Source organism: Oncorhynchus mykiss, chromosome 5 (assembly GCF_013265735.2).
Source record: "Oncorhynchus mykiss isolate Arlee chromosome 5, USDA_OmykA_1.1, whole genome shotgun sequence".
Classification (NCBI taxonomy): domain Eukaryota; kingdom Metazoa; phylum Chordata; class Actinopteri; order Salmoniformes; family Salmonidae; genus Oncorhynchus; species Oncorhynchus mykiss.
The window spans coordinates 37,210,003-37,235,245 of record NC_048569.1 but is presented as its reverse complement, the minus strand read 5'-3'; the positions used below and the strand labels follow the sequence as shown (position 1 = coordinate 37,235,245).

Genomic DNA, 25,243 nt, shown 5'->3' with positions numbered 1-25,243 from the left:
CTTCAGCACACTCACTCCAGGAGAGGCAATCCTAAGTGCTTCTGTCACTGGCATTATTACCTTGATAAGTGGTAGCAAACATGGTTTGAATGGTAGTAACTTGGAAGTGCATGTATTGTGTGACCTGCATTTTCTGTTTATTAGTCATTGGTAAAAAAAAAAAAAAAAAAAGGTGTAACATCCATTTTTATAGCTCTGCATTTTATTGACAACTTATTTTTCTTCGACATAAATTCAAAGTGTACTTTTAATTATGCATTTGACCGTACTGTTAGAATTGCTTACGGGTATTGTTTTAATTGCTGTCTCGATTCTTGTGTTCCTTTTTTAGATGTGTTCTGTTCCCAGCTGTCTTAGAGACATGGGTATTAGCTCTGATTTGTTCTCAGTAAAAGTGTAATGGACGGATTAGCAGTAGCTGGAGAATATTCCATAAACCGTTATGGACATCTATACATCCATCTGTTACTCTTGTTTCTGGATTGTGATTATTGATGCAGTACATCCCGATTTAGAGTACTTTGGACATTTTGAAAGATGAGCTACATATTATGTACCCAACTGATTTCCTATCGTACCCCACTCTCTGACCTCTTGACCGAGGCCATCGTCATCGTCTTTTCAGGACATTCTGAAAAGAAACAATGCGACGTAACAGCTGAACAGAAACAAAAGCTCTTGTGACGGACCCACTCTGTCATACCGGTCTTTGTGTGGTGGCAGAGCGAGAGGGCAGCCTGCCTGTTAACAAAGCCCAGCTCTGTTCCTTTTGGTCAATGTTATGGCCAGTGAACACTTAGCTCTGTTTCTCCTGGACATTGTGGAGTCCAAGGAAAACCTAGCTTTTATCCGGGGGTGGTCAGTGCCTCCAGCACAGGGCAGTCAGGAGAGCCCATCCCTGGCCAGACAAGGGAGGGATGGTGCTGGCCAGATAGGGGACATATTACAGTGGTGGGCACAATTATCTCCCCCGCCCCCCTCCCCGAAAGGTCAGGGGACCTAATCACGTTCTGTCAGTTCATTATCTGAGGGGAATATTTCATCAAGGAAAGGTCTCTAAAGTCTGCTGACATTCACTTACTGATGAGCTCGGAATGTCCTTTTCTGCTGGTCACTGAACCTTTGAAAAGCAATTAACAGCCATCCCACCGTATCTTTCTCTCACTAGCTCTGCTCCCTGATTCTGCCCTCGGTACATTTCGACATTTCCAGGTCATTGTCTCCATTCCTGGCTCTAGAGAAAAACAGCCTCACTTATTGATAAGTGAGAAGAATACTGTGGGTTGGACAGTTAATTGAACCACATCAACCTTATGATATTCTACAGTAGAGCTTCCACATAACTTTCTATGGCTGTTTTTACTTCACTGAAGTGAACTCACTGGTGTCTGTCACAGACATGGGAAGTAAAGTAAGGCTATGGCTGAGTAGTTTTGCGAGAACAGACATTCTGTTCATCTGTAGACCTACGTAAATGGAGCACAACAAAACGGGGAAGGGAGAACGAACAGGTGTAGAATGGAGTGAATGTTTCTAATGTCCTCTGAGTAGAACGCCGTAGAAGTACAGTGTGCCACAGACACTGCTTAAGCTGTTCAAGCAGTATAATGATTTACCCAAACCTAAATAGTGTTTTCTGATGATCTGTTGCCTACTTACAGTACAGTATGTGCTCTTTCTTTCACTTCTCAAATGAATGCTTCCCCATTCTCTGTGTTACATCATCAAACCACTAGATACTGATGCAGTCTGAGACGTCTGTAAACCCTGTTTCCCTGTCTGCCTGTGTGTGTTTCCCTGTCTGCCTGTCTGTGTTACAGCCTCAGCGAGAGCTTCTTCATGGTCAAAGGAGCTGCCCTTTTCCTGCAGCAGGGCACCAATGCACAGGGACCCAAGACACCCACACACCACAAACTCGCAGGTAACTACAAACACTCTTGACACACACTGAGCCTGTTGTTCAGTGAACCGTGACAATGCCACTGCTAAAGCTCCATGCAAAGAAAAGGTCATATTTGCTGAGGTTGGGTTGGCTTTTGTGGTTGAGCCTGTGTTTAACCCATGTTCACTGAATGATTACCTGGCCTTTGATTGAGTGCCCTCAAGGCAGGTATTGCTTTTAGCAGTAAAGGGGCTTTGTAGATCTGGTTTTCTAGATCCTGCTTGTTTGATTTTCCCATCAAGATGTTATATAAACTCACCTAGCTGGACTAACCAACCCGCAGTGCAGCTGATGTTACCTCGGTGGTGTGTATGCACCCGTAGGCATATGTGTGCCTGATACAGCATGTCTCATAGCAGGGTTGTTGTTGACATTTGTTCGATTGGGGAGTGCTAGCCCTTCATTTTGGAGTCCAAACACACCCCTCCCCTCTCCTCCCCTATGATACGCAGGTTAAACACAAGATCAATGTGAGGAGCATTCCAGATTCCTTGATTACATCACCAGGCGTTCAAGTCCATGCTTAGCTCTGATAAACCTTGGGTTTGTCTGTGTGTTTATGCATATGACTGACTGTTTCTGCATGTTTGTATCAGTTTAGCCAAGGGTTGTACTTGAGATTAGATGTTCTGGTACACCGTTCCCAATTATTTTCATGTCCCGTCATGCGATGTTCAGGCTTTGCCGTGTGTAACTTCTGTACAGACGTGTGTTGCTGTGGTTGGAATTGGATCAACCTGCAGGAGGCCATCTAAATAGGAGCCTGGATAGCTGAGCTGGAAATAGTTCTACAAGATATGGCTGATGGGTTGATCGGTTTGATTGATCGGGACACACCACCTGAAGCAGTTGGATGATGGTATGTGGTTCTCTTCTCTCCTAGGTGACTTACCGCAACACCTGCAGGTCATGATTAACACCCTCCGCTCTGAGGACCGCATTAAACTGGTGAGTCAAACCCTAACAAATGTACTTACCATCCATATTGATTGACGCACAGATGCTACACAGTGCAACCTATTCCTCCTGCTGTAACCCAGGCTGTACGGTTAGAGAGCGGTTGGTCTGACCGCGTGCGGTACATGGTTGTTGTCTACACCAGTGGTCGCCAGGACACAGAGGAGAATATCCTGCTAGGGATGGACTTCACCGATAAGGACAGGTACCCACCTGTCTTTCCTCCTCAGCCAGCAGTGATAGACTACAATGTGGTTTGTTGTTGTCTTAGAGAAATGGTTGATTCTGTTGTATTATTCCCAGTAAAAGCTGCTCTATCGGGATGGTGCTACCGCTCTGGAGCGATACGAAGATCCATTTGGATGGAGATGGGTAAGTGCTGCTATTTTACATTTTAGTCATTTAGCAGCCGCTCTTATCCAGAGAGACTTACATCTTCAGATATCTAGGTGGGGCAACCACATCACAGGCATAGAAAGGACATTTTTCCTCTATAACGTGGCTGTCAGTAGAGTTGCCCCCCACATGGAACTTTCCACAAAGGTACGGTATGTGTCACACGCAGTACATCCCACAGACAACCAAGCTGGATTCACACAGTCAACCATGAAGTATCTCTGCTCGTTAAGCCCGTTCAAACGGCTCAGCCCTGTAAGGGACGCAGAATGAGTTACTTTGCCCTCCAGTGGGCAGTACAGTGAACTACAGCCGTTTTCATCCCTCCATGTGGCAGATGAGCTCTTGCTGAGCTGTTAAAGTCATCCCTCTCTCTATGCTGGAGGAATGTTCCATTGGTTTGTTTCCTGAATAGCACCCCGAGCCACTATAGCTCAGCCCCTGTTTGTGTTTTCAAACCACTCTATCTCCCTCTCTCTGTCCATGAACCCAACCTAATCCTTCATCCTCCCATCTTCTCTCTCCTCAGAGGATTTAGTGTGAACACAGGAGGACGATCGCATGTCTTCAAGCCTGTTTCTGTGCAGGCCATGTGGTAAGTATCTGTTTTGTGTTTTTAATTTCTACTGTGTTTAGGTACTTCAGAATATCATTGTCTGGTGACCTTATATTCCCTGGTGACCTTATATTCCCTGAAACCATAGTGACTGTCTGTGGACTGTACTTTACCACCTTGGGCTTGTGGTGTTGGTTTCATTTTAATATCAACAATCAATGGAATGAAAATCATAAACTACTAGTGGAATTATTCAGGCTGGTAACACTGTGATGCTGAAAAAAAAACCGCTGACAGTGTCCATGCAGCATCTACTGGTAAATAGACGTTACAATTTGCTTTCATTCTTAACAGATTCATATTTTGCTATGGATCTGACAAGCAGCCTTAATAATGTGCTCTGAATTTCCTGCCGTCATTAAAAATTAATGATCCAAAGGCTGACTCTCCATGTCATTAGATCAGTGGAATAGCTATTGACCAGTTGCTGTTGTGAGCCTGTATTATGACTGAGAGCTTCTGCTACCGGCGTGTCTTCAGGTCTGCCCTGCAGATCCTCCATAAGGCATGCGAGGTGTCTCGCAGGTACAACTACTTCCCCGGGGGCATGGCCCTCACCTGGATGGGCTTCTATGAGAGCTGTATCACCTCCGAGCAGAGCTGCATCAACGAGTGGAACGCTATGACCGACCTGGAGACCACGCGGCCCGACTCACCTGCCATGTTCGTCGACCGGTAAGACCTCACTCATCCGATTTAGCAAAGTTCACTTCAGTTGACTTTAGTATGATTTATTTCCAGTTCATTACCAATCTCAGAAGGTACTGTATGTCCATTATGGTGTTAACCGGGCCTTTTCTGTTGAAATGAAATGTGCTGGTTACATTCATAATTGTCTTAATGTATTGACGCATGTTGAACAGGCCAACGGAGAGCGAGAGAACCGAGTGTGCAATCAAAGCCAAACTACGCACCATCATGATGTTCCGTGACCTGGAGAATGTCACTTCCAAGGAGGTATTGTGAGCCCCAAACGTATTGGGGTGGTGACACATGTTGTTGTTTTAGGCTCTGAAATGATACAATAACTGAGGTTAAAGTGCAGACTGTCATCTTTCATTTGAGGGTATTTTCATCCATGTCGGGTGAACCGTTAAGAAATTATAGCACTTTTTGTACATAGTTCCTCCCAACTTCACTTATGTGTATGGTATAGTACCATGGTGCAACCTAATACCTGATATGTCCCCACCAGATCCGTGTGGAGCTGGAGCAGCATATGAGCTGTAACCTGAAGGAGTACAAAGAGTTCATCGACAACGAGATGCTGCTGATCCTGGGTCAGATGGACAAAGCCACACTCATCTTCGACCACCTCTACTTGGTAAGAACCTTTCTTGACATCCTAATGGTCTCTTTGTATCCATGAAGGAAAAAAAGGAAACCGCACACGGCTCTTGATAGTATCACTGATCTTTAATAAGCTTTACGTATTGGCTTCACGGCCTTCGTCAGAGCTTTTGAGGGTTTAAGAAAAAAAATAGCACCCTTATGTAGACCTAGCCACACCCACATCAGTTCCACGCACGGAAAGGGAGTTGGAGGCGAAGGAAAAAACAAATAAGAGCTACCAAATATAACAATATGTATGCATTTCATAAATATTCAAATAAAGTGTGTAAATAAGACATATTAAACACGTCTGTAAAACCACAATGAGGACATAGACCTACCGAGCAAGTTTTCATTAATCATTGGGTACATTGTACGAAAAACATCAGAGTAATCTTAAATAGGGGCATAATTCATGTTCAAATTCACAACATAACATTCATAGGAATTTCATCATTAAGTCCTTTAGGAAATAATGTCTGGAGGGTGAAAATCCCAAAACATTCTCATTTATTCAGAGTATTATTAATATCACCTCCCCTGTCTGATATCTTAACTTTCTCTATGCCACAAAATCTAAAGGTAGAAATGTCCTGCTTTAGGCCATTAAAATGTACTGCGACTGGATAATTCCTGTCCTTTCTCCTGATCGAACTTTTATGTTCAGTGATTCTCTGTTTGAGAGAACAAGAGGTTTTACCGACATAGCAGAGCCCACATGGACATTTAATAATGTAAATAACATGGGTGGTGGAACACGTAATAATGTCATTTATTTTGAACCGTTTTCCTGTATGTGGGTGGCAGAAATATTCACACTTCATCATTATTGTTGCACTGTGCGCATCCTCTGCATTTATTTGGAAGAGGGCGTAAAAGAGCCTGGCTGATTTTCTTTTGTGGCTGACAGTTGGCATGAACCAATTTAGCGTGTAAATTGCGACCTCACCTATAGACGATAAGTGGTGGATATTTTGAAATTCAGCCGGCCTAGCTGGGTCCGATGATTAAAATATGCCAGTGTTTCTTGACCGCATCTCCCACTTTTCGCGAGTTCAAATTATATGTGGTTGTGAACATTACAGAGTGTTCTTTAGCTTTACCGGGTCTTTTTTGTCGCAGTTCATCTCGTGTTTTTCCCAATGCCAAATGAAGAGCTTCATCCAAACATTGTGGCAAATAGCCTCTTCTTAGAAACCTCATGCGCATCTCTGCTGCTTTTTCTAGATAATCCTCTGTGGAGTGGCATATACGACGCAGTATGAAAAACTGGCTTCTTGGAAGTCCTCTTTTTAACGGCTCAGGATGGAACCTGTCCCGCTGTAATAAGAGTATTTCTGTCCGTTTCTTTTCTATACAGAGTAGTAAACAGGGTTCCATTTGATTTCTCAATCCACATATCGAGCTAATGAACACGCCGAGTATCATATTCAATAGTGAATTTGAGATTGGGGTCAATGTCATTGAGGAGTGCCATTTAAAATCTGACAGCTCTTTTTCAGTTCCTTCCCATATGCAAAAAATGTCATCAATATATCGATACCACTTCAGGACTTTATTCAAAAATGGATTTTCATTTTCTTTAATAACAAAACGTTCTTCAAGAAGACCCACAGAGGTTAGCATAGCTCGGAGCGAATGTGGAGCCCATCGATGTTCCATTCGTTTGGAGGTAGTATTCACCATCAAACCTGAAATAGTTATACGTCAAAAAATATTCAGCTCTAAAATACATTTAGTTGGTGGATATTCGAGAGTATCTCTGTCTCCCAAATAGCGAACTAGGGCTGCCCGCCACCCCACATGGGGAATGGTGGTACAGTGCCTTGCGAAAGTATTCGGCCCCCTTGAACTTTGCGACCTTTTGCCAATTTTCAGGCTTCAAACATAAAGATATAAAACTTTATTTTTTTGTGAAGAATCAACAACAAGTGGGACACAATCATGAAGTGGAACGACATTTATTGGACATTTCAAACTTTTTTAACAAATCAAAAACTGAAAAATTGGGCGTGCAAAATTATTCAGCCCCTTTACTTTCAGTGCAGCAAACTCTCTCCAGAAGTTCAGTGAGGATCTCTGAATGATCCAATGTTGACCTAAATGACTAATGATGATAAATACAATCCACCTGTGTGTAATCAAGTCTCCGTATAAATGCACCTGCACTGTGAAAATCTCAGAGGTCCGTTAAAAGCGCAGAGAGCATCATGAAGAACAAGGAACACACCAGGCAGGTCCGAGATACTGTTGTGAAGAAGTTTAAAGCCAGATTTGGATACAAAAATATTTCCCAAGCTTTAAACATCCCAAGGAGCACTGTGCAAGCGATAATATTGAAATGGAAGGAGTATCAGACCACTGCAAATCTACCAAGACCTGGCCGTCCCTCTAAACTTTCAGCTCATACAAGGAGAAGACTGATCAGAGATGCAGCCAAGAGGCCCATGATCACTCTGGATGAACTGCAGAGATCTACAGCTGAGGTGGGAGACTCTGTCCATAGGACAACAATCAGTCGTATATTGCACAAATCTGGCCTTTATGGAAGAGTGGCAAGAAGAAAGCCATTTCTTAAAGATATCCATAAAAAGTGTTGTTTAAAGTTTGCCACAAGCCACCTGGGAGACACACCAAACATGTGGAAGAAGGTGCTCTGGTCAGATTAAACCAAAATTGAACTTTTTGGCAACAATGCAAAACGTTATGTATGGCGTAAAAGCAACACAGCTGAACACACCATACCCACTGTCAAACATGGTGGTGGCAGCATCATGGTTTGGGCCTGTTTTTCTTCAGCTGGGACAGGGAAGATGGTTAAAATTGATGGGAAGATGGATGGAGCCAAATACAGGACCATTCTGGAAGAAAACCGGATGGAGTCTGCAAAAGACCTGAGACTGGGACGGAGATTTGTCTTCCAACAAGACAATGATCCAAAACATAAAGCAAAATCTACTATGGAATGGTTCAAAAATAAACATATCCAGGTGTTAGAATGGCCAAGTCAAAGTCCAGACCTGAATCCAATCGAGAATCTGTGGAAAGAACTGAAAACTGCTGTTCACAAATGCTCTCCATCCAACCTCACTGAGCTCAAGCTTTTTTGCAAGGAGGAATGGGAAAAAATGTCAGTCTCTTGATGTGCAAAACTGATAGAGACATACCCCAAGCGACTTACAGCTGTAATCGCAGCAAAAGGTGGCGCTACAAAGTATTAACTTAAGGGGGCTGAATAATTTTGCACGCCCAATTTTTCAGTTTTTGATTTGTTAAAAAAGTTTGAAATATCCAATAAATGTCGTTCCACTTCATGATTGTGTCCCACTTGTTGTTGATTCTTCACAAAAAAATACAGTTTTATATCTTTATGTTTGAAGCCTGAAATGTGGCAAAAGGTCGCAAAGTTCAAGGGGGCCGAATATTTTCGCAAGGCACTGTATATAGACTCTCGACATCTTTTCCATATAATGGCAATGCTTGCACATGAGTTTTAATAAAAATGTCTACAAAGTTCGACAACGGCTCTAGCATTGAGCCTATTCCTGCAACCACTGGTCTGCCTGGATAATTGCCTTGTTGTGTTTTAGGTTTGTGTAATTTCGGTAAAATGTACAAGCATGGACGTATGGCACATTTGCAGCAAAGATATTCAGGTTTTGAGGTGAGGTGGTTTAATAGGGCTCCAGATTAGAGCATATATCCTGTGTGGGACCAACACTCAGTTTTCTATAGAAACGTTCATTGATCAGTTGTCCCTGAATTTTTCTCTTTCTATTTTTCATAGTCTAAAACAACCACAGCACCCCCCTTATCCGCAGGTTTAATAACCAAAGAGGAATCTTTCATTAATTAAGTGCCTGTGTGGTTTGTTTGTCTCCTATATACTGGCATGGCTTCTTGTTCGACTAACCAACAATAGGTATTAATCGAGGAGTTGTTAATCATAGGACAGAATTTGCTATTGGGCTTAAAATGGGTACCAGTTCTTTGATGTGTTTCTAGGCCCGAAACAGTGCTTTGTGAAAACACATGCTTAAGTTTAATCTTACGAAAGAATTTAAACAGATCTATATTTGTATCGAATGGTTTATCTGTACATGTAGGTACAAAAGTGAGGCCCTTAGATAACACAGGGCAGCAGGTAGCCTAGCGGTTAAGAGCGTTGGGCCAGTAACCGAAAGATCGCTGGTTCGAATCCCGAGCAGACTGTGAAAAATCTGCTTATGTGCCGTTGAGCAAGGCACTAAACCCTAATTGCTCCTGTAAGTCACTCTGGATGACTTTGCTAAATGACTCAAATGTAACTACTGTCCTCCTCACTAACCTCTGAACTCCTGCCACACCTCTCACTTAACCCTGGTGTAGTTACAGTTCATTTCACCCCTGTAACCTGACTAAGTTGTCTTGATGTGCATTCCTTTGTTTGTTTCTTCTCTAGGGCTCTGAGTGGAATGCCTCCAATCTAGAGGAACTACGGGACTGTGGGTGAGTGGGCGTCTCACAAACACTAAAGCTATGTCTAGAACTGCTCCCTAACCACCAGCCCTGGCTCACAAACATAGCGTTGTATTATTCTGTATTCTCAAGGACAATACATGTCTGTCAGGTCATTGTTGAATCTCTCCTTCAAAAGACCTACCAATACAAAAAGGTCTGTTAGAACATCGCTAGCACCACTGAACTAAAGACTGACATGTTTTTTCTTCTTGATGCAGTGTGGGCCACATCCTCAACGTGACCAGGGAGATAGACAACTTCTTCCCGGGCATGTTCACCTACCACAACATCCGGGTGTACGACGAGGAGGCCACAGACCTGCTGGCCCACTGGAACGAGACCTACAACTTCATTGTCCGAGCCAAGTGAGTGCCTACTTCTCAAAACAAACTGAACCCTACTCCTTGAACGGCTAACATGTGAAGTATTCACCACAGAACATCAATAAAGGCAATATAGCCTATTAAATAGTGGCTAGTGCCTCTGTCTTGGCCGAAGTTATTCTATAAGCTATGTGGACGGCCTAGTAACTATGGATAAGACATCTTCTAAATGAGCAGGGTTTTAATGTAAAACATATTATTTCCCCACAGGAAGAACCAGTCTAAGTGTCTAGTCCACTGTAAGATGGGTGTGAGTCGGTCAGCCTCCACGGTCATAGCGTATGCCATGAAGGAGTATGGCTGGACTCTGGAGAAGGCCTACAACTTTGTGAAGCAGAAGAGGAGCATCGCTCGGCCCAACGCTGGTTTCATGAGGCAGCTGGCCGAGTACGAGGGCATCCTGGACGCTAGGTGAGTCAGTCAGGGTAGACTGGGGCACTATACAGGTATACTGTAAAAGTTAAATTAATAGCCCAGGTGTTTATTTGCTTCAATCACACACAACCACCGCTTATTAGAGACAGGCTTCTATTTGAGCCAGGCGTGTATTTCCTTAATGCACACAGCTTTTGCTCAAGAAAATGTTGAAAAGACTACCACATTTGTTTGTGACAAAATATGACCAGTATAAACCTTATAATAACAGATCCATCACAGATCAGACTTGTGAAGACTAGGCTGCATGTCATCATAGTTATTATATGTAAATATTAAATACAATATATTTCCTATGGATTTATGCTGAATTTACATGAATAACTATACACACATTAAGAATAAATACATACAACCTAATTTTGTACTTTAGCACCATTCTCACTCGTTGAGCCGACCATGTCAAATCACACTGCTGTCTCATCCATGGCAATGATGTTGGTCTCCTTTATCGTGTTTCGCGCAATCTTTACGGTACGGAAGTTTACTAGTAAACAATTCACTTAGACCCAGCGTTTATTTGAAATAGCCGTTTATTTGCTGAAATGTGTGCAGAGGCCCGGCTATTTATTTTTTAATTTTTTTATTTCACCTTTATTTAACCAGGTAGGCAAGTTGAGAACAAGTTCTCATTTACAATTGCGACCTGGCCAAGATAAAGCAAAGCAGTTCGACACATACAACGACACAGAGTTACACATGGAGTAAAACAAACATACAGTCAATAATACAGTATAAACAAGTCTATATACGATGTGAGCAAATGAGGTGAGATAAGGGAGGTAAAGGCAAAACGGCCATGGTGGCAAAGTAAATACAATATAGCAAGTAAAACACTGGAATGGTAGATTTGCAATGGGAGAATGTGCAAAGTAGAAATACAAATAATGGGGTGCAAAGGAGCAAAATAAATACATAAATAAAATACAGTAGGGAAATAGGTAGTTGTTTGGGCTAAATTATAGGTGGGCTGTGTACAGGTGCAGTAATCTGTGAGCTGCTCTGACAGTTGGTGCTTAAAGCTAGTGAGGGAGATAAGTGTTTCCAGTTTCAGAGATTTTTGTAGTTCGTTCCAGTCATTGGCAGCAGAGAACTGGAAGGAGAGGCGGCCAAAGAAAGAATTGGTTTTGGGGGTGACTAGAGAGATATACCTGCTGGAGCGTGTGCTACAGGTGGGAGATGCAATGGTGACCAGCGAGCTGAGATAAGGGGGGACTTTACCTAGCAGGGTCTTGTAGATGACATGGAGCCAGTGGGTTTGGCGACGAGTATGAAGCGAGGGCCAGCCAACGAGAGCGTACAGGTCGCAATGGTGGGTAGTATATGGGGCTTTGGTGACAAAACGGATTGCACTGTGATAGACTGCATCCAATTTGTTGAGTAGGGTATTGGAGGCTATTTTGTAAATGACATCGCCAAAGTCGAGGATTGGTAGGATGGTCAGTTTTACAAGGGTATGTTTGGCAGCATGAGTGAAGGATGCTTTGTTGCGAAATAGGAAGCCAATTCTAGATTTAACTTTGGATTGGAGATGTTTGATATGGGTCTGGAAGGAGAGTTTACAGTCTAACCAGACACCTAAGTATTTGTAGTTGTCCACGTATTCTAAGTCAGAGCCGTCCAGAGTAGTAATGTTGGACAGGCGGGTAGGTACAGGTAGCGATCGGTTGAAGAGCATGCATTTAGTTATACTTGTATTTAAGAGCAATTGGAGGCCACGGAAGGAGAGTTGTATGGCATTGAAGCTTGCCTGGAGGGTTGTTAACACAGTGTCCAAAGAAGGGCCAGAAGTATACAGAATGGTGTCGTCTGCGTAGAGGTGGATCAGAGACTCACCAGCAGCAAGAGCGACCTCATTGATGTATACAGAGAAGAGAGTCGGTCCAAGAATTGAACCCTGTGGCACCCCCATAGACTGCCAGAGGTCTGGACAGCAGACCCTCCGATTTGACACACTGAACTCTATCAGAGAAGTAGTTGGTGAACCAGGCGAGGCAATCATTTGAGAAACCAAGGCTGTCGAGTCTGCCGATGAGGATGTGGTGATTGACAGAGTCGAAAGCCTTGGCCAGATCAATGAATACGGCTGCACAGTAATGTTTCTTATCGATGGCGGTTAAGATATCATTTAGGACCTTGAGCGTGGCTGAGGTGCACCCATGACCAGCTCTGAAACCAGATTGCATAGCAGAGAAGGTATGGTGAGATTCGAAATGGTCGGTAATCTGTTTGTTGACTTGGCTTTCGAAGACCTTAGAAAGGCATGGTAGGATAGATATAGGTCTGTAGCAGTTTGGGTCAAGAGTGTCACCCCCTTTGAAGAGGGGGATGACCGCAGCTGCTTTCCAATCTTTGGGAATCTCAGACGACACGAAAGAGAGGTTGAACAGGCTAGTAATAGGGGTGGCAACAATTTTGGCAGATAATTTTAGAAAGAAAGGGTCCAGATTGTCTAGCCCGGCTGATTTGTAGGGGTCCAGATTTTGCAGCTCATTCAGAACATCAGCTGAGCAGATTTGGGAGAAGGAGAAATGGGGAAGGCTTGGGCGAGTTGTTGTGGGGGGTGCAGTGCTGTTGACCGGGGTAGGAGTAGCCAGGTGGAAAGCATGGCCAGCCGTAGAAAAATGCTTATTGAAATTCTCAATTATGGTGGATTTATCAGTGGTGACAGTGTTTCCTATCTTCAGTGCAGTGGGCAGCTGGGAGGAGGTGTTCTTATTCTCCATGAACTTTACAGTGTCCCAGAACTTTTTTGAGTTAGTGTTGCAGGAAGCAAATTTCTGCTTGAAAAAGCTAGCCTTGGCTTTTCTAACTGCCTGTGTATAATGGTTTCTAGCTTCCCTGAACAGCTGCATATCACTCACGGGGGCTGTTCGATGCTAATGCAGAACGCCATAGGATGTTTTTGTGTTGGTTAAGGGCAGTCAGGTCTGGGGAGAACCAAGGGCTATATCTGTTCCTGGTTCTAAATTTCTTGAATGGGGCATGTTTATTTAAGATGGTTAGGAAGGCATTTTTAAAAAATATCCAGGCATCGTCTACTGACGGGATGAGATCAATATCCTTCCAGGATACCCCAGCCAGGTCGATTAGAAAGGCCTGCTCGCTGAAGTGTTTCAGGGAGCGTTTTACAGTGATGAGTGGAGGTCGTTTGACCGCTGACCCATTACGGATGCAGGCAATGAGGCAGTGATCGCTGAGATCTTGGTTGAAAACAGCAGAGGTGTATTTAGAGGGCAAGTTGGTTAGGATGATATCTATGAGGGTGCCCGTGTTTAAGGCTTTGGGGAGGTACCTGGTAGGTTCATTGATAATTTGTGTGAGGTTGAGGGCATCAAGTTTAGATTGTAGGATGGCTGGGGTGTTAAGCATGTTCCAGTTTAGGTCGCCTATCAGCACAAGCTCTGAAGATAGATGGGGGGCAATCAGTTCACATATGGTGTCCAGAGCACAGCTGGGGGCAGAGGGTGGTCTATAGCAGGCGGCAACGGTGAGAGACTTGTTTTTAGAGAGGTGGATTTTTAAAAGTAGAAGTTCAAATTGTTTGGGTACAGACCTGGATAGTAGGACAGAACTCTGCAGGCTATCTTTGCAGTAGATTGCAACATCGCCCCCTTTAGCAGTTCTATCTTGTCTGAAAATGTTGTAGTTTGGAATTAAAATGTCTGAATTTTTGGTGGTCTTCCTAAGCCAGGATTCAGACACAGCTAGAACATCCGGGTTGGCAGAGTGTGCTAAAGCAGTGAATAGAACAAACTTAGGGTGGAGGCTTCTAATGTTAACATGCATGAAACCAAGGCTATTACGGTTACAGAAGTCGTCAAAAGAGAGCGCCTGGGGAATAGGAGTGGAGCTAGGCACTGCAGGGCCTGGATTCACCTCTACATCGCCAGAGGAACAGAGTAGGAGTAGAATAAGGGTGCGGCTAAAAGCAATAAGAATTGGTCGTTTAGAACGTCTGGAACAGAGAGTAAAAGGAGGTTTCTGGGGGCGATAAAATAGCATCAAGGTATAATGTACAGACAAAGGTAAGGTAGGATGTGAATACAGTGGAGGTAAACCTAGGTATTGAGTGATGAAGAGAGAGATATTGTCTCTAGAAACATCATTGAAACCAGGAGATGTCATTGCATGTGTGGGTGGTGGAACTAATAGGTTGGATAAGGTATAATGAGCAGGACTAGAGGCTCTACAGTGAACTAAGCCAATAAACACTAACCAGAACAGCAATGGACAAGGCATATTGACATTAAGGAGAGGCATGCTCAGTCGAGTGATCAAAAGGGTCCAGTGAGTGGAGAGGTTGGTTGGGGGTCACGGCGATTTAGACAGCTAAATCGGTAGCAAGCTAGCATAGGAGCAAGCTAGCATAGAATGGAGGTCTGTTATTAGCCAACTCTTGCGTTCCGTCAGTAGATTAGTGGGTTTCCGTGTGGTAGAGGGGATTAATCCAAATCACACAACAACAACAAAAATAAAAACAATAGATATAGTTATAGAGGCCCAAGAAGAAAAATAAATATATAATAAATAAAATATATAAATATATCAAATAAATAAATATTAAAAGGGACAGACGGCTATTTGCGACTCAGCGTTTTAATTTAAGTTTTACGGTATGTAGGTCTGTTCAGGTATACGGGTCCTTCAGAAAGTACCCCTTGACTTTTCCCACATTTTGTTGTGTTACAGGCTGAAATTAAAATGTATTTAATTGAGATTGCATGCTTAACAAGTCACACAATAATTTGCATGGACTCTGTGCAATAAGTGTTAAACATGATTTTTTTGAATGACTACCTCATCTCTGTACACCACAAATACAATTATCTGTACGGTCCGGTCCGTCAGTCGAGCGGTGAATTTCAAGCGCAGATTCAACCACAAAGACCAGCGAGGTTTTCCAATGCCTCGCAAAGAAGGGCACCTATTGGTAGATGGGTATAAAAAAAGCAGACCTTGAATATCCCTTTGAGCATGGTGAAGTTATTAGTTACATTTTGGATGGTTTATCAGTACACCAAGTCACTACAAAGATACAGGCCTCCTTCCTAACTCAGTTGCCGGATAGGAAGGAAACCACTCAGGGATTTCATCACGATGCCGATGTTGACATTAAAACCGTTACATGGTTTAATGGCTGTGATGGGAGAAAATTGTGGATGGATCCACAACATTGTAGTTATTCCACAATACTAACCTAAATGACAGAGTTAAATGAAGGAAGCCTGTGCAGAATCCATCCGGTTTGCAACAAGGCACTAAAGTAATACTGCAACTAACTTTTTGTCTTGAATACAAAGTGTTATGTTTGGGGTCAATCCAATACAACACATTACTGAGTACCACTCTCCATATTTTCAATCATAATGGTGGCTGCATCATGTTATTGTATTCACCTTTCAGTAGGAGAATAACCTAAATCACAAGGCCAAATCTAAGCTGGAGTTGCTTACCAAGGCTACATTGAATGTTCCTGAGTGGCGGAGTTACAATTTTGACTTAAATCGGCTTGTAAATCTATGGCAAGATTTGAAAATGGCTGTCTAGCGATGACAACCAAATTGACAGAGCTTGAATGATTTAAAAAAAATAATGTGCAAATATTGTACAATCCAGGTGTGCAAAGCTCTTCGAGACTTACTCAGAAAGACAGCTGTAATCGCTGCCAAAGGTGACACTAACATGTATTGACTCAGGGGTGTGAATACTTGTGTAAATGAGATATTTCCGTATTTCATTTTCAATACATTTGAAAAGATATCTAAACATGTTTTCACTGTCATGAGGAATTGTGCGTAAATGGGCGAGGGGGGAAATCTATTTGGAATTCAGGCTGTAACACAAAATGTGTAAAAAGTCAAGGGGTATGAATACTTCCCGAAGGCGCTGTGTAACCAGCTGTGCCTTGTCTCTACCATTAATTTACATTCTCACTCCACTGCAGTCATGAGGTATTCTACCTAACTCGCTGCATAGAGATCAGATCAAATGTGACCGTTAAATGACCACCGTAGCTGTTTAGACGGGGTCAGCTAAATTAAGCAATCTGTAAGGTTATTCATGTATTATTAGCTTGGTAGAGAGACTGCAGATAATGGCCACAAAGTTTATTAGTGGCTAAGCATCTCATTATGTCTATGATGTCTGTCTGTATACAATACATATGCTCTGTACACATGGTCACTCTAACCCCGCCCCCCCTGTCCCCCAGTAAGCAGCGCCACAACAAGCTGTGGAGGCCCGAGGGAGGGGAGGACATCCCAGATGAGGCGTCTGGCCAGTGCTGTGGTGGAGAGGAGACTCCCGTGGAGGGTGAGGCCTGGGGAGGAGAGGGCTGCGGAGCCTCCCCCTGCCGGAGCTTGGGCCTGGAGGTGGAGCCCTTGGACCCGCTCAACTACAACTACTACTTCAGACGGCTGTCGGACACGGCCCTAGACAGCGAGCCCTCCACCCCAGTGCGTGGTCCTCCCCTGCTGGGCATGGAGAGGGTGTTTATTGAGATCGATGATGTGGAGAGGGATGCCCTTCTGGAGGACGAGGGCTTCCCCATGGCCCAGCTGGCTCTGCCCGGGGAAGGCACCGCCGCCCAGACCTGTGGAGGCCGCCTGGAGCCCCTGGAGGACATGAGGCTGAGGCTGGAGTTCAGCACGGTGGAGGAGGAGGACGAGGAAGAGGCGCAGAAGGAGGAGGCAGAGATGGCCGCCCTGGCTTGGACTGCTGCAGGAGGAGAGGGAGCGAGAGAGGACGAAGAGAGGAAGGAGCAGGTCAACATGAACCGCTTTAACAACGAGAACGCCAACAACAGTAACCGCCTGGCTGCCAAGCGCAGCTGCCCCGCTACCTTCGACGTGAGTGGGGCAGTCAATAGCTACCTGTATCTATACAAATGGGGGTGTAAAAGTTGGGTTAATTTTGACTTGAACTTGTTTGGGGTTAAGGTTAAAATATTAAGCTTACATGAGGGTAATTGTAATGCCTTGTAATGCCTAATTTTTCTGTCATTATTCGATCCCATTAATTTCAGGGACCAGCATCTTATAGGTGTCATAATATCGGGTGTTTTATTAGCTTCGAGACCTCTGTCTGACCATGCATTCCCTCCCTCTCTCTCTTTCTTCTGTTTAGGACAGTGCTAGCACAGGAAACCCTTACAAAGTCAAGCCCTCCTACCAGTCGTGTAAAGACTGCCTGCGTCTGCCACCAGGGCGGCGCTGTGAGCGCCCAGCAGGAGGCCGCACCCACCGCCTTAACCCCACACGTCACTGCGGGGTGGTCCCCACCATCTCCATAGACCCCCCTGGCACCCACTTCACCAACACCCCTGCCCCCCACTCCCCCTGCACCCTACCTGCCACCACTGCCCGCCTGGAGGCCTACCGCCAGCGGCTGGTGTCGCCCATGAGCTGCGAGGAGCTGCCCCGAGACCGACACTGCTCCTTGGAGACGGAGGACATGGACGAGCTGCAGGAGGATGAGGAGGAGGAGGAAGAACAGGAGCCAAGGCAAGGCAGGGAGGTTGGGACCGGAGCCATCACGGAGCTCACGTTTATGAAGCTCAGCCTGGACGGGGAGAGGCCAGCAGGTCAGTCTCCTAGTGGAGGGGTGGAGTTGCAGCCTGCTGGGGTGGAGTTTCAGCCTCCTGGTGGTGGAGTGGAGCTACAGAGGACGGGGCCTGAGCTGGGGATGGGGCTGGTGAGGCAGAGGGCAGAACAGCTGGAAAGGCTTTCAGGCCTGGCCATGGAGGGTCTACTCTCAGGGGCTGGGCTTGCTGAGCAGATGGACCTGCACTTGGCGGTGGAGGAAATGGAGGGGGATGTAGGGATGCATTCTGAAACCCCCATTCCAACTACCAGCTGCATGGTCACAGCCGCAGACCCCCAGATGAGCACCACCCCGGTGTCGTACCCCCAGGGTTCCGCCCAGACCTGGACCCCCGTGTCCTCCCCCCACGGCTCCACCCTCACCCGGAGCTCCAGCAGCGACAGCCTCCACAGCAACCGCGGGGGACACCAAGGCCTGGTCCGGCAGCGCACCCAGGAGATAGAAACCCGCATGAGGCTGGCCGGCCTGACCTTCCCCTCCCTGCTCAAACGCTCTAGCTCCCTGGCCAAGCTGGGAGGCCTCACCTTCTCCACCGAGGACCTCTCAGACCTAGCTGACGATCAGGCCCAGCTGTTCTCCACCGAGCCACCAGCCTGCCCCTCCACACCAGGGGGAGAGGAACCCTCTGAGCCCCCATCCACCCCCAGGAGCTGACTGTGTTTCCAGTGTGTCTCCTCCAGACAGATTCCGCAGTCAGAACTTAGGGAGCAGGTTTGAAGGAGGATGAAGTTTGCCAGGTTTGCTAGAGGTGTCCTGGAGACATGCCTGGAGATTCCTCTGTCTCTCGAGACATTAACAGCATGTTGGCTGGAAGAAAGAAAAATAACAACACAATTCCTATTATACATACATGTACTGTCTGTTTATCAATCCAAATAAGAGATACTGTTGGAGAAGGTACTCAATGGAGCTCAATGAATGTGTGCAACTGAGCCCCTGCTTCGATTCGTTCAACATCTCCTCATGTGCCCCTGAACAGACTGACGGTTGAATATTGAATCCTCACTGTATTTTCCTCTTGCGTTTTTGTGTCACCGAATAACGACTTCATCATATGAGCATCTTCCTGCCTCTTCAAGCGACGCAGTGTACCTCAGTCGGAACACAAGCATCTCAAGAATATTTTAGTCCATGACTGTCTTTGTTGACTTGCCTCTCTTCTCAATGACTGGCTCAGCCAGCCCTCCTCCATTTGAGGTACTTCATAAAATAATGTCTTGAAAAGTGGTCAATATGCTATTCATGGCCGTACAGTGTTACACAACGTGTCCTCGTCGTCACGGCTACAGCCTCTTCTTGAGCAATGCTATGGATGATGGGAAGAAACGCAGAAAGAGAAGTAACATTGACTAAGTCCCGTTTTCCATTCTCTCCTGGATTCGTTTGTTTCTTTGAAGCAGTTTAGAGGGAGCATATAAACGTTGGATTTGTTTAGTTTTTGCCACAGCTGGCATTTCACCACTGCTGTGCAAAGGCAATAGGTACAGTAGTTCAACGATCTGATTGAGAACTCATCATCATCCTTGTATGGTTTGAGAGGATTTGTGGGCAACTGAAAGAGTTCAAATTGTTTTGGGATTGGATTTCACAATGCTGTATTACTCTACTTTACCACTGATTAGTGCTCTGTCCCCTCTTCTCCAGACCAGCTGTAGTCAGACATACTGTGTCTGACACCATATCTTTCTTCCATCATCTCTGCATCACTCTCAAAAGGCAATCAAATACATTAGGTTCAAGTTTTTTCTGACGGCATTCCTCTTCTATTTATTCTCCTCCCTATTGACACACATTTGTGGTATAGCACAGTAGGTGTAGGAGCTTTGTGAAACCGGCTTTATTCAACTGTCATTGTGCCAGAGCAACATTGGACTCCCTTTATTTGTACTGTAACAAAAAAAAAAATGGAATCGTTGCCATACATTGAAGCAGAACTACTGTATACGTCACATTTGTTTGAACAGCTTGTTTTTGCTTTCACAGACCTGGGAGTTCCAAATGTGTCTGTGATGTTAGCAGCACAGCGTAATGGGCTTTAGCTGGATCTGTTTGGGAAAGAAGCAGCTTTTCTCAGCCTTTTGCATTCGCACGGCAACACTAACAGCCAAACAAGGAAGTTGGGACAAAAAAACAAGTTGAGGCATTGGAAGGAACAGACGATTATCTACCGTCATAGTTTCTCAGAAAGGGGTTACAGTTCTGCTTTCTGTTGTAGTCTGTAGAATATCAGTAGCTAGCTACTACAATTTTTAGTTTATTTACAGCAGACATGAGAAACTTCCGAAGCTGTGTGTAGAGCAGCAGCACAGTATGACAGGCCAAGTCTGACTGGAGACTCTGCCCTCCCGCATGCTGTTTGACCAATGTTCCCTTAACTTAACCCCTATATTTATCAGTTAGAGTATTTATTTAGTACAGGTTCTAATTTGATAAACTGGCACATAATATGCAGGTAGTTGACTTCTTTGTGGCCAGCCTAAACTTACTTTGCCCCAAAGGGTATTATGCTTTTGAAAGTTGTTTGGCTGTTTATAAACTAATGCATTTGGCATGTTGAGTGTGCAAGGATAATATGTGTGATGGTGGCAGTGTGTGTGTTTGTGCAGGCGCATGCATACATCAGGAGTTTATTACCATGGTTGTGACAGGAGTGCTATGTGACGATGGGAAAGCTGTCTGTGTATGAGTGCAAAACATCTGTAGCTCTTTTAAAGTAGGGGATCAATTGACTTTTTTTCAATTGAGCTGTACATATGTCGTTGCCACTGACGCAATGGCCTATACTATATGTAGACAAGATTGCTTTTGATTTGTGATACCTGAACAAAGAAAAATGACAATTACTCGTTCACCCAAATTACAAAATGACACATTGTTTTCCTTACCCTGTAAGCAGTCTATGGACAAAGTATGACAGGAATCCATGCTATGGTGTAGTTTCCCTAGCACTGTTTCCAAGTCATGGGCCCCATTTTTATTCGATTTTCTTGCGCATCATGTTTAAAACATCTATAAGTGACTGAGTTTCTCAATCAATTTTGGATACTTTCGGATGATTTGGACATGATACGCGGAAAATTCTAATATCGGTCCCCTGACTTGAATGGGATTTGTGCCACAAATGCTAAGATGTTAGCATGTAGAAACGGTGCCAGAGTAACTAAACCAAAGAATGGATTGCTGTCATACCTTGTGCATAGACTGCTTACAGGGTAAGGAAACCATTGTGTAATTTGGGTGAGCTATCCCTTTAATCATATGAGTGGCTCTGCATTTTTTATATTAGCAACTATCGTCAGTGTTTGTTACTCCGAGGTACTGGTCAAAGCAAATTTGCATTTAATTTGGGTACAAGCCACATTAATGGGTTGGGTTCTGTGGTCAGTGAACACTTTGTGGTGTTTGCACTTAAGGTTACTGCACTTAAGGCACTGGGTGAATTTGCCTGTGTTCACTGGTAGGTATTCAATTTTAAAGAGGTTGCCTCACAGGAAATACAGTTATTAGAATGGAATAGGAAGTAGTAGTGTTTTAAATTGAGATTTGTTTACAAAACTGCCCCCTGTCCCTTTTTAAAAAATTTTAAAAAATGTTTTATTGAATATAGTTCAGCCAATCTGATGTCTAGCACTTGAGGTCACCATATATCATTTGGGTTTGCGCTTTATTCCAACCCACTGTTATAATGCCTTCATGTAGCTGTTATAAGCATGATGTAACTTCTGACATAGCAGGTTATTAAAAGGGTTACAGAATACCCTATAATATTATAAAGAGTGGAATTAGATCCCGAAGGTTCAAATATTTATTTCACAACACTGGTGTGGTGATGACATTATTGTAGAATCTGTTTGGTCAGTGGTGCCCAGTGTTACGTCATGCTCATAGCAGTGAACAGTAGGCCATATGACGGAGGATTTAAGTGCAGTCAAAAGGAGTGTCTTGAACTAGTCCATCACAACTGATGCTATGCTTAAAGCTACTGCACTGTTTTTTTTATTTAAAAAGAAATCTATTTCTACTTAAGTGCCTTAACCCTGGCCTTAGTTCTGTCTGTCCTAACCTCGTCACAGGCATTGCAGAGTCATTGTGAATGAGTGTATCCATGGAAACGCCACTTGCCCTCTGCCCCCCCCCCCCCCCCCCCCCCAAAAGGAATTATCCCGATGCCCCTCGAAAGCTACATCTTGATACACACGGAGCACACAAGCTCTCACTCCCACACGTGTATTTGCTTGACAGGCTCATCAATTGCTATTATTTTGTTTTCTATTATTGAGACCAAAGTCTGAGGGGTTTATTTGTGCAAATGGGCACAGAACAAAGTTTTCTACATACATTCCCAGGCATCTTAGGGTTCACCTGCCCTTACTTGACAATCCTTAAACTGGTCAATGCTTTGAGAGTGTGAGACAGAAAGCTGGGTATAGAGACCCTGAGACATAGGAAGAGGGGGAACTTATAGTAGTTCATGTCAAGAGTACAAGTTGCCATCTTTCCCTGATATTCAATTCCTTCCATAAACAAGTGTTAGAATGTTTTTCCATATAAGGCATAAATGAATGAAAACTCATAAAACATACATCATCATATTGAGAGTAAGTTTGTTTTTTTTACATTGATTGTTTTTGTTATATTTTCTTTTTTACATTTTAAGCTGTAACTTATTGTTTGCACTATGTTAATGTGTAATGCACTTTTTTAAACATTTATTTTACATTTTGTTAAAAGGATGTCCAGTGGATGTGAATCATGGAAATAAACAATTTCCTCTACATAACCTATCTGCTGGCCTACAGTGGATCATACTTAATGGGGAGGAGACAGTCCCTCTTCTGACACTTGCATTGCAACTACATGCACATAGACCGTTGGTTCCCAATCTTTTCTGAATCACACCACACAAGAAAACAAATTACAAGCCTCACTTTAATCTGACTTTCCTGCATCAAACAAAATGATGCCTCGAAGAAAAGCAACTCTAATGGGCTATATTATACAGCCAGTTTGAAGTTCCATGTTCCCTCCGTTTCCTCCTCCACACTGCGTGAAGCAAACGTTTTCTCAAATGCGAGACATTTATTTATAGTTTTAAATATGGTTCACTGGAATCTTAATGTTATGGTACCCATATAATGACTGATAAGTGTTGACCCCTTATAGACCTTGCAGAGTTTCAGCTTTATATTAACTAGAAGAAAGGACTGATGGTCTACTGCGGTGTGTCAAATAAAGGGGATGTTATTGAGATCTGCTTTTGTTTTGCAGGGATGCGCAAGGAAGGTTTTTGTCTCTTGTGAACAGCAGTATCTGTTTGCGTTAGAGCTTTTGCATGGGCTTGGTTAAATCCACAAGGCAGAGAATTCTTATTGAGTTAGTCAAATTAAGTCATTCTGACATCACGGGATGGACAGGGATGTGCAAGGAAGCAAAGGAGACTGACAGTGGAAGAAGGAGTACCTCCAACAAAACAACTTTATAGTCCTTCAGGGAAACGGGCTAGACAGACAGGCAGGCCGGCCTGCGGATTCCACAACTCGGACTGGGGTGAGTGCCTCCCTACCTCCATTCTGAATCTCTAGCCTCAGATGACATTAAGAAAATGCTCTTACCATGACGACAGAGATGCAGACTTTATGGATAGGTTACATCAATTCCGATTGAGTTATATTTGTCGACGTGTGGGTTAGAGCAATGTTATAGTCCTAATTCTCTGGGGAATCAACTAGAGCAGCATATTATTTGATGTTATTCTGAGTGACATATTTTTGCATTCACGTGTCCGTCAACATGGTGCATGTGCCTCAGTTGTTTATGTCATGATATAACTCCCAGGTAAAGGAATCGACACTCAACCATCCCACTCCATCCATGGCCATGATGATTCAGAGCCAACTCCATGTTTGCACCTCTCAATAGGCTGTTCTGAAATTGGCCAAAAAAGTAAGCAGAGGTATTTGTGTAGTTATCCGTTTCTGGCCCACCGAATAATTACATAGCAGGCTTATTGTCACACTAGGCTCTGCATAGCTGTTACCTATTTGACTCTTCTATTAGTTGTTTAAATGTGTGTCCTATGTGGCACTACTTTCACCTTTTTGTTTCAAAACAGCCTATGTTGGGACTTTCGGGAGTTGCTAAGAGTTTGTTCAATCTGAGTCACATGTCTCTCATTGATGCTCAGTGTCCTCGCATGATAGGAGAGAAATGGAAAGAGCGGGAGGGAGGGGATATTTGGGTGAGGTCGTTGTCACAGATGCCTCCCACAGCTGCCAGCTGCTGCCATTTATAAGACTGTACACATCTATCTCAAAATAACCCCTTCGATACAAGACGGAAGGAACTCTGAGATGAGCATACCACTGTGATTTTTATTTTGTTGCTACAACATAACATTGTGAGAATAGAATAAATTAATTGGACCACTCTTAAGTGTATGTGATATGTGTATATGATCATGACTCATTTCTTGTCAGGTGAAGGTTACAAAGTCAGACCTGTTTATATCTCTTATTCAATTCAACAACTGAGCCACAAAATTAAGGCTGTGTGGAATAAGTTGAGACTTTTTTTTTTTTTTTTTTTCATTCAGCATCACTCAGTCAAGGGAAGTATACTATTCTTTCTAACAAAGATATCTGCATATGTTTCCGGATGTTGTGTATCCCTGGAAATAGTCTGAATTCATGTCAACATTACAGTTTTGAAAATAGAGCTTGTCCAAAAAAAAGTTGTCTCTTGGGACAACTTATCCCACAACTTACTTATTGGGTAAGTTTAATCACGGGACAGGGTAAGTTAAGCCTCCTACAAATGTCTGTACTGAATTAAATATTACCACTACCTTTTAAAAACCGTATCTTTATTTACCCCAACACAATCGCTTGTTGTATTTTAATATTTTTTTCTGACACAGGCTTAACACCTAACAAACACTTCGTAATTTTTTAACACTTAACATAGGCCAGGCCCTGTTGTTACCTCATATCCCAGTGATGACTTGTATTACACCTTGGAAGAAAACACTTCCATTTGCTCAACTTGACATTGGATCAACCATTGGCTCAACTTACCCCA

General features: G+C 43.8%; 1 protein-coding gene across 2 annotated transcripts in view; it reads left to right on the top strand.

Annotated features, from left to right (window-relative positions):
• Window positions 1-24,588, top strand: part of LOC110523732 (protein phosphatase Slingshot homolog 1) — a 32,063-nt gene extending 7,475 nt beyond the window's left edge. For both annotated transcript variants that reach the window (XM_021602689.2, XM_021602690.2), the window contains 13 exons: window positions 1,821-1,921; window positions 2,826-2,890; window positions 2,983-3,104; window positions 3,203-3,271; window positions 3,825-3,890; window positions 4,392-4,586; window positions 4,775-4,868; window positions 5,107-5,235; window positions 9,685-9,731; window positions 9,962-10,108; window positions 10,337-10,537; window positions 16,776-17,412; window positions 17,690-24,588. In XM_021602689.2, coding sequence (XP_021458364.2) covers window positions 1,821-1,921; window positions 2,826-2,890; window positions 2,983-3,104; window positions 3,203-3,271; window positions 3,825-3,890; window positions 4,392-4,586; window positions 4,775-4,868; window positions 5,107-5,235; window positions 9,685-9,731; window positions 9,962-10,108; window positions 10,337-10,537; window positions 16,776-17,412; window positions 17,690-18,820 — 3,004 coding nt within the window. In that variant the 3' untranslated portion in view covers window positions 18,821-24,588. The remainder of the gene's footprint in view (window positions 1-1,820; window positions 1,922-2,825; window positions 2,891-2,982; window positions 3,105-3,202; window positions 3,272-3,824; window positions 3,891-4,391; window positions 4,587-4,774; window positions 4,869-5,106; window positions 5,236-9,684; window positions 9,732-9,961; window positions 10,109-10,336; window positions 10,538-16,775; window positions 17,413-17,689) is intronic.
• The last annotated feature ends 655 nt before the right edge of the window (window positions 24,589-25,243 follow it).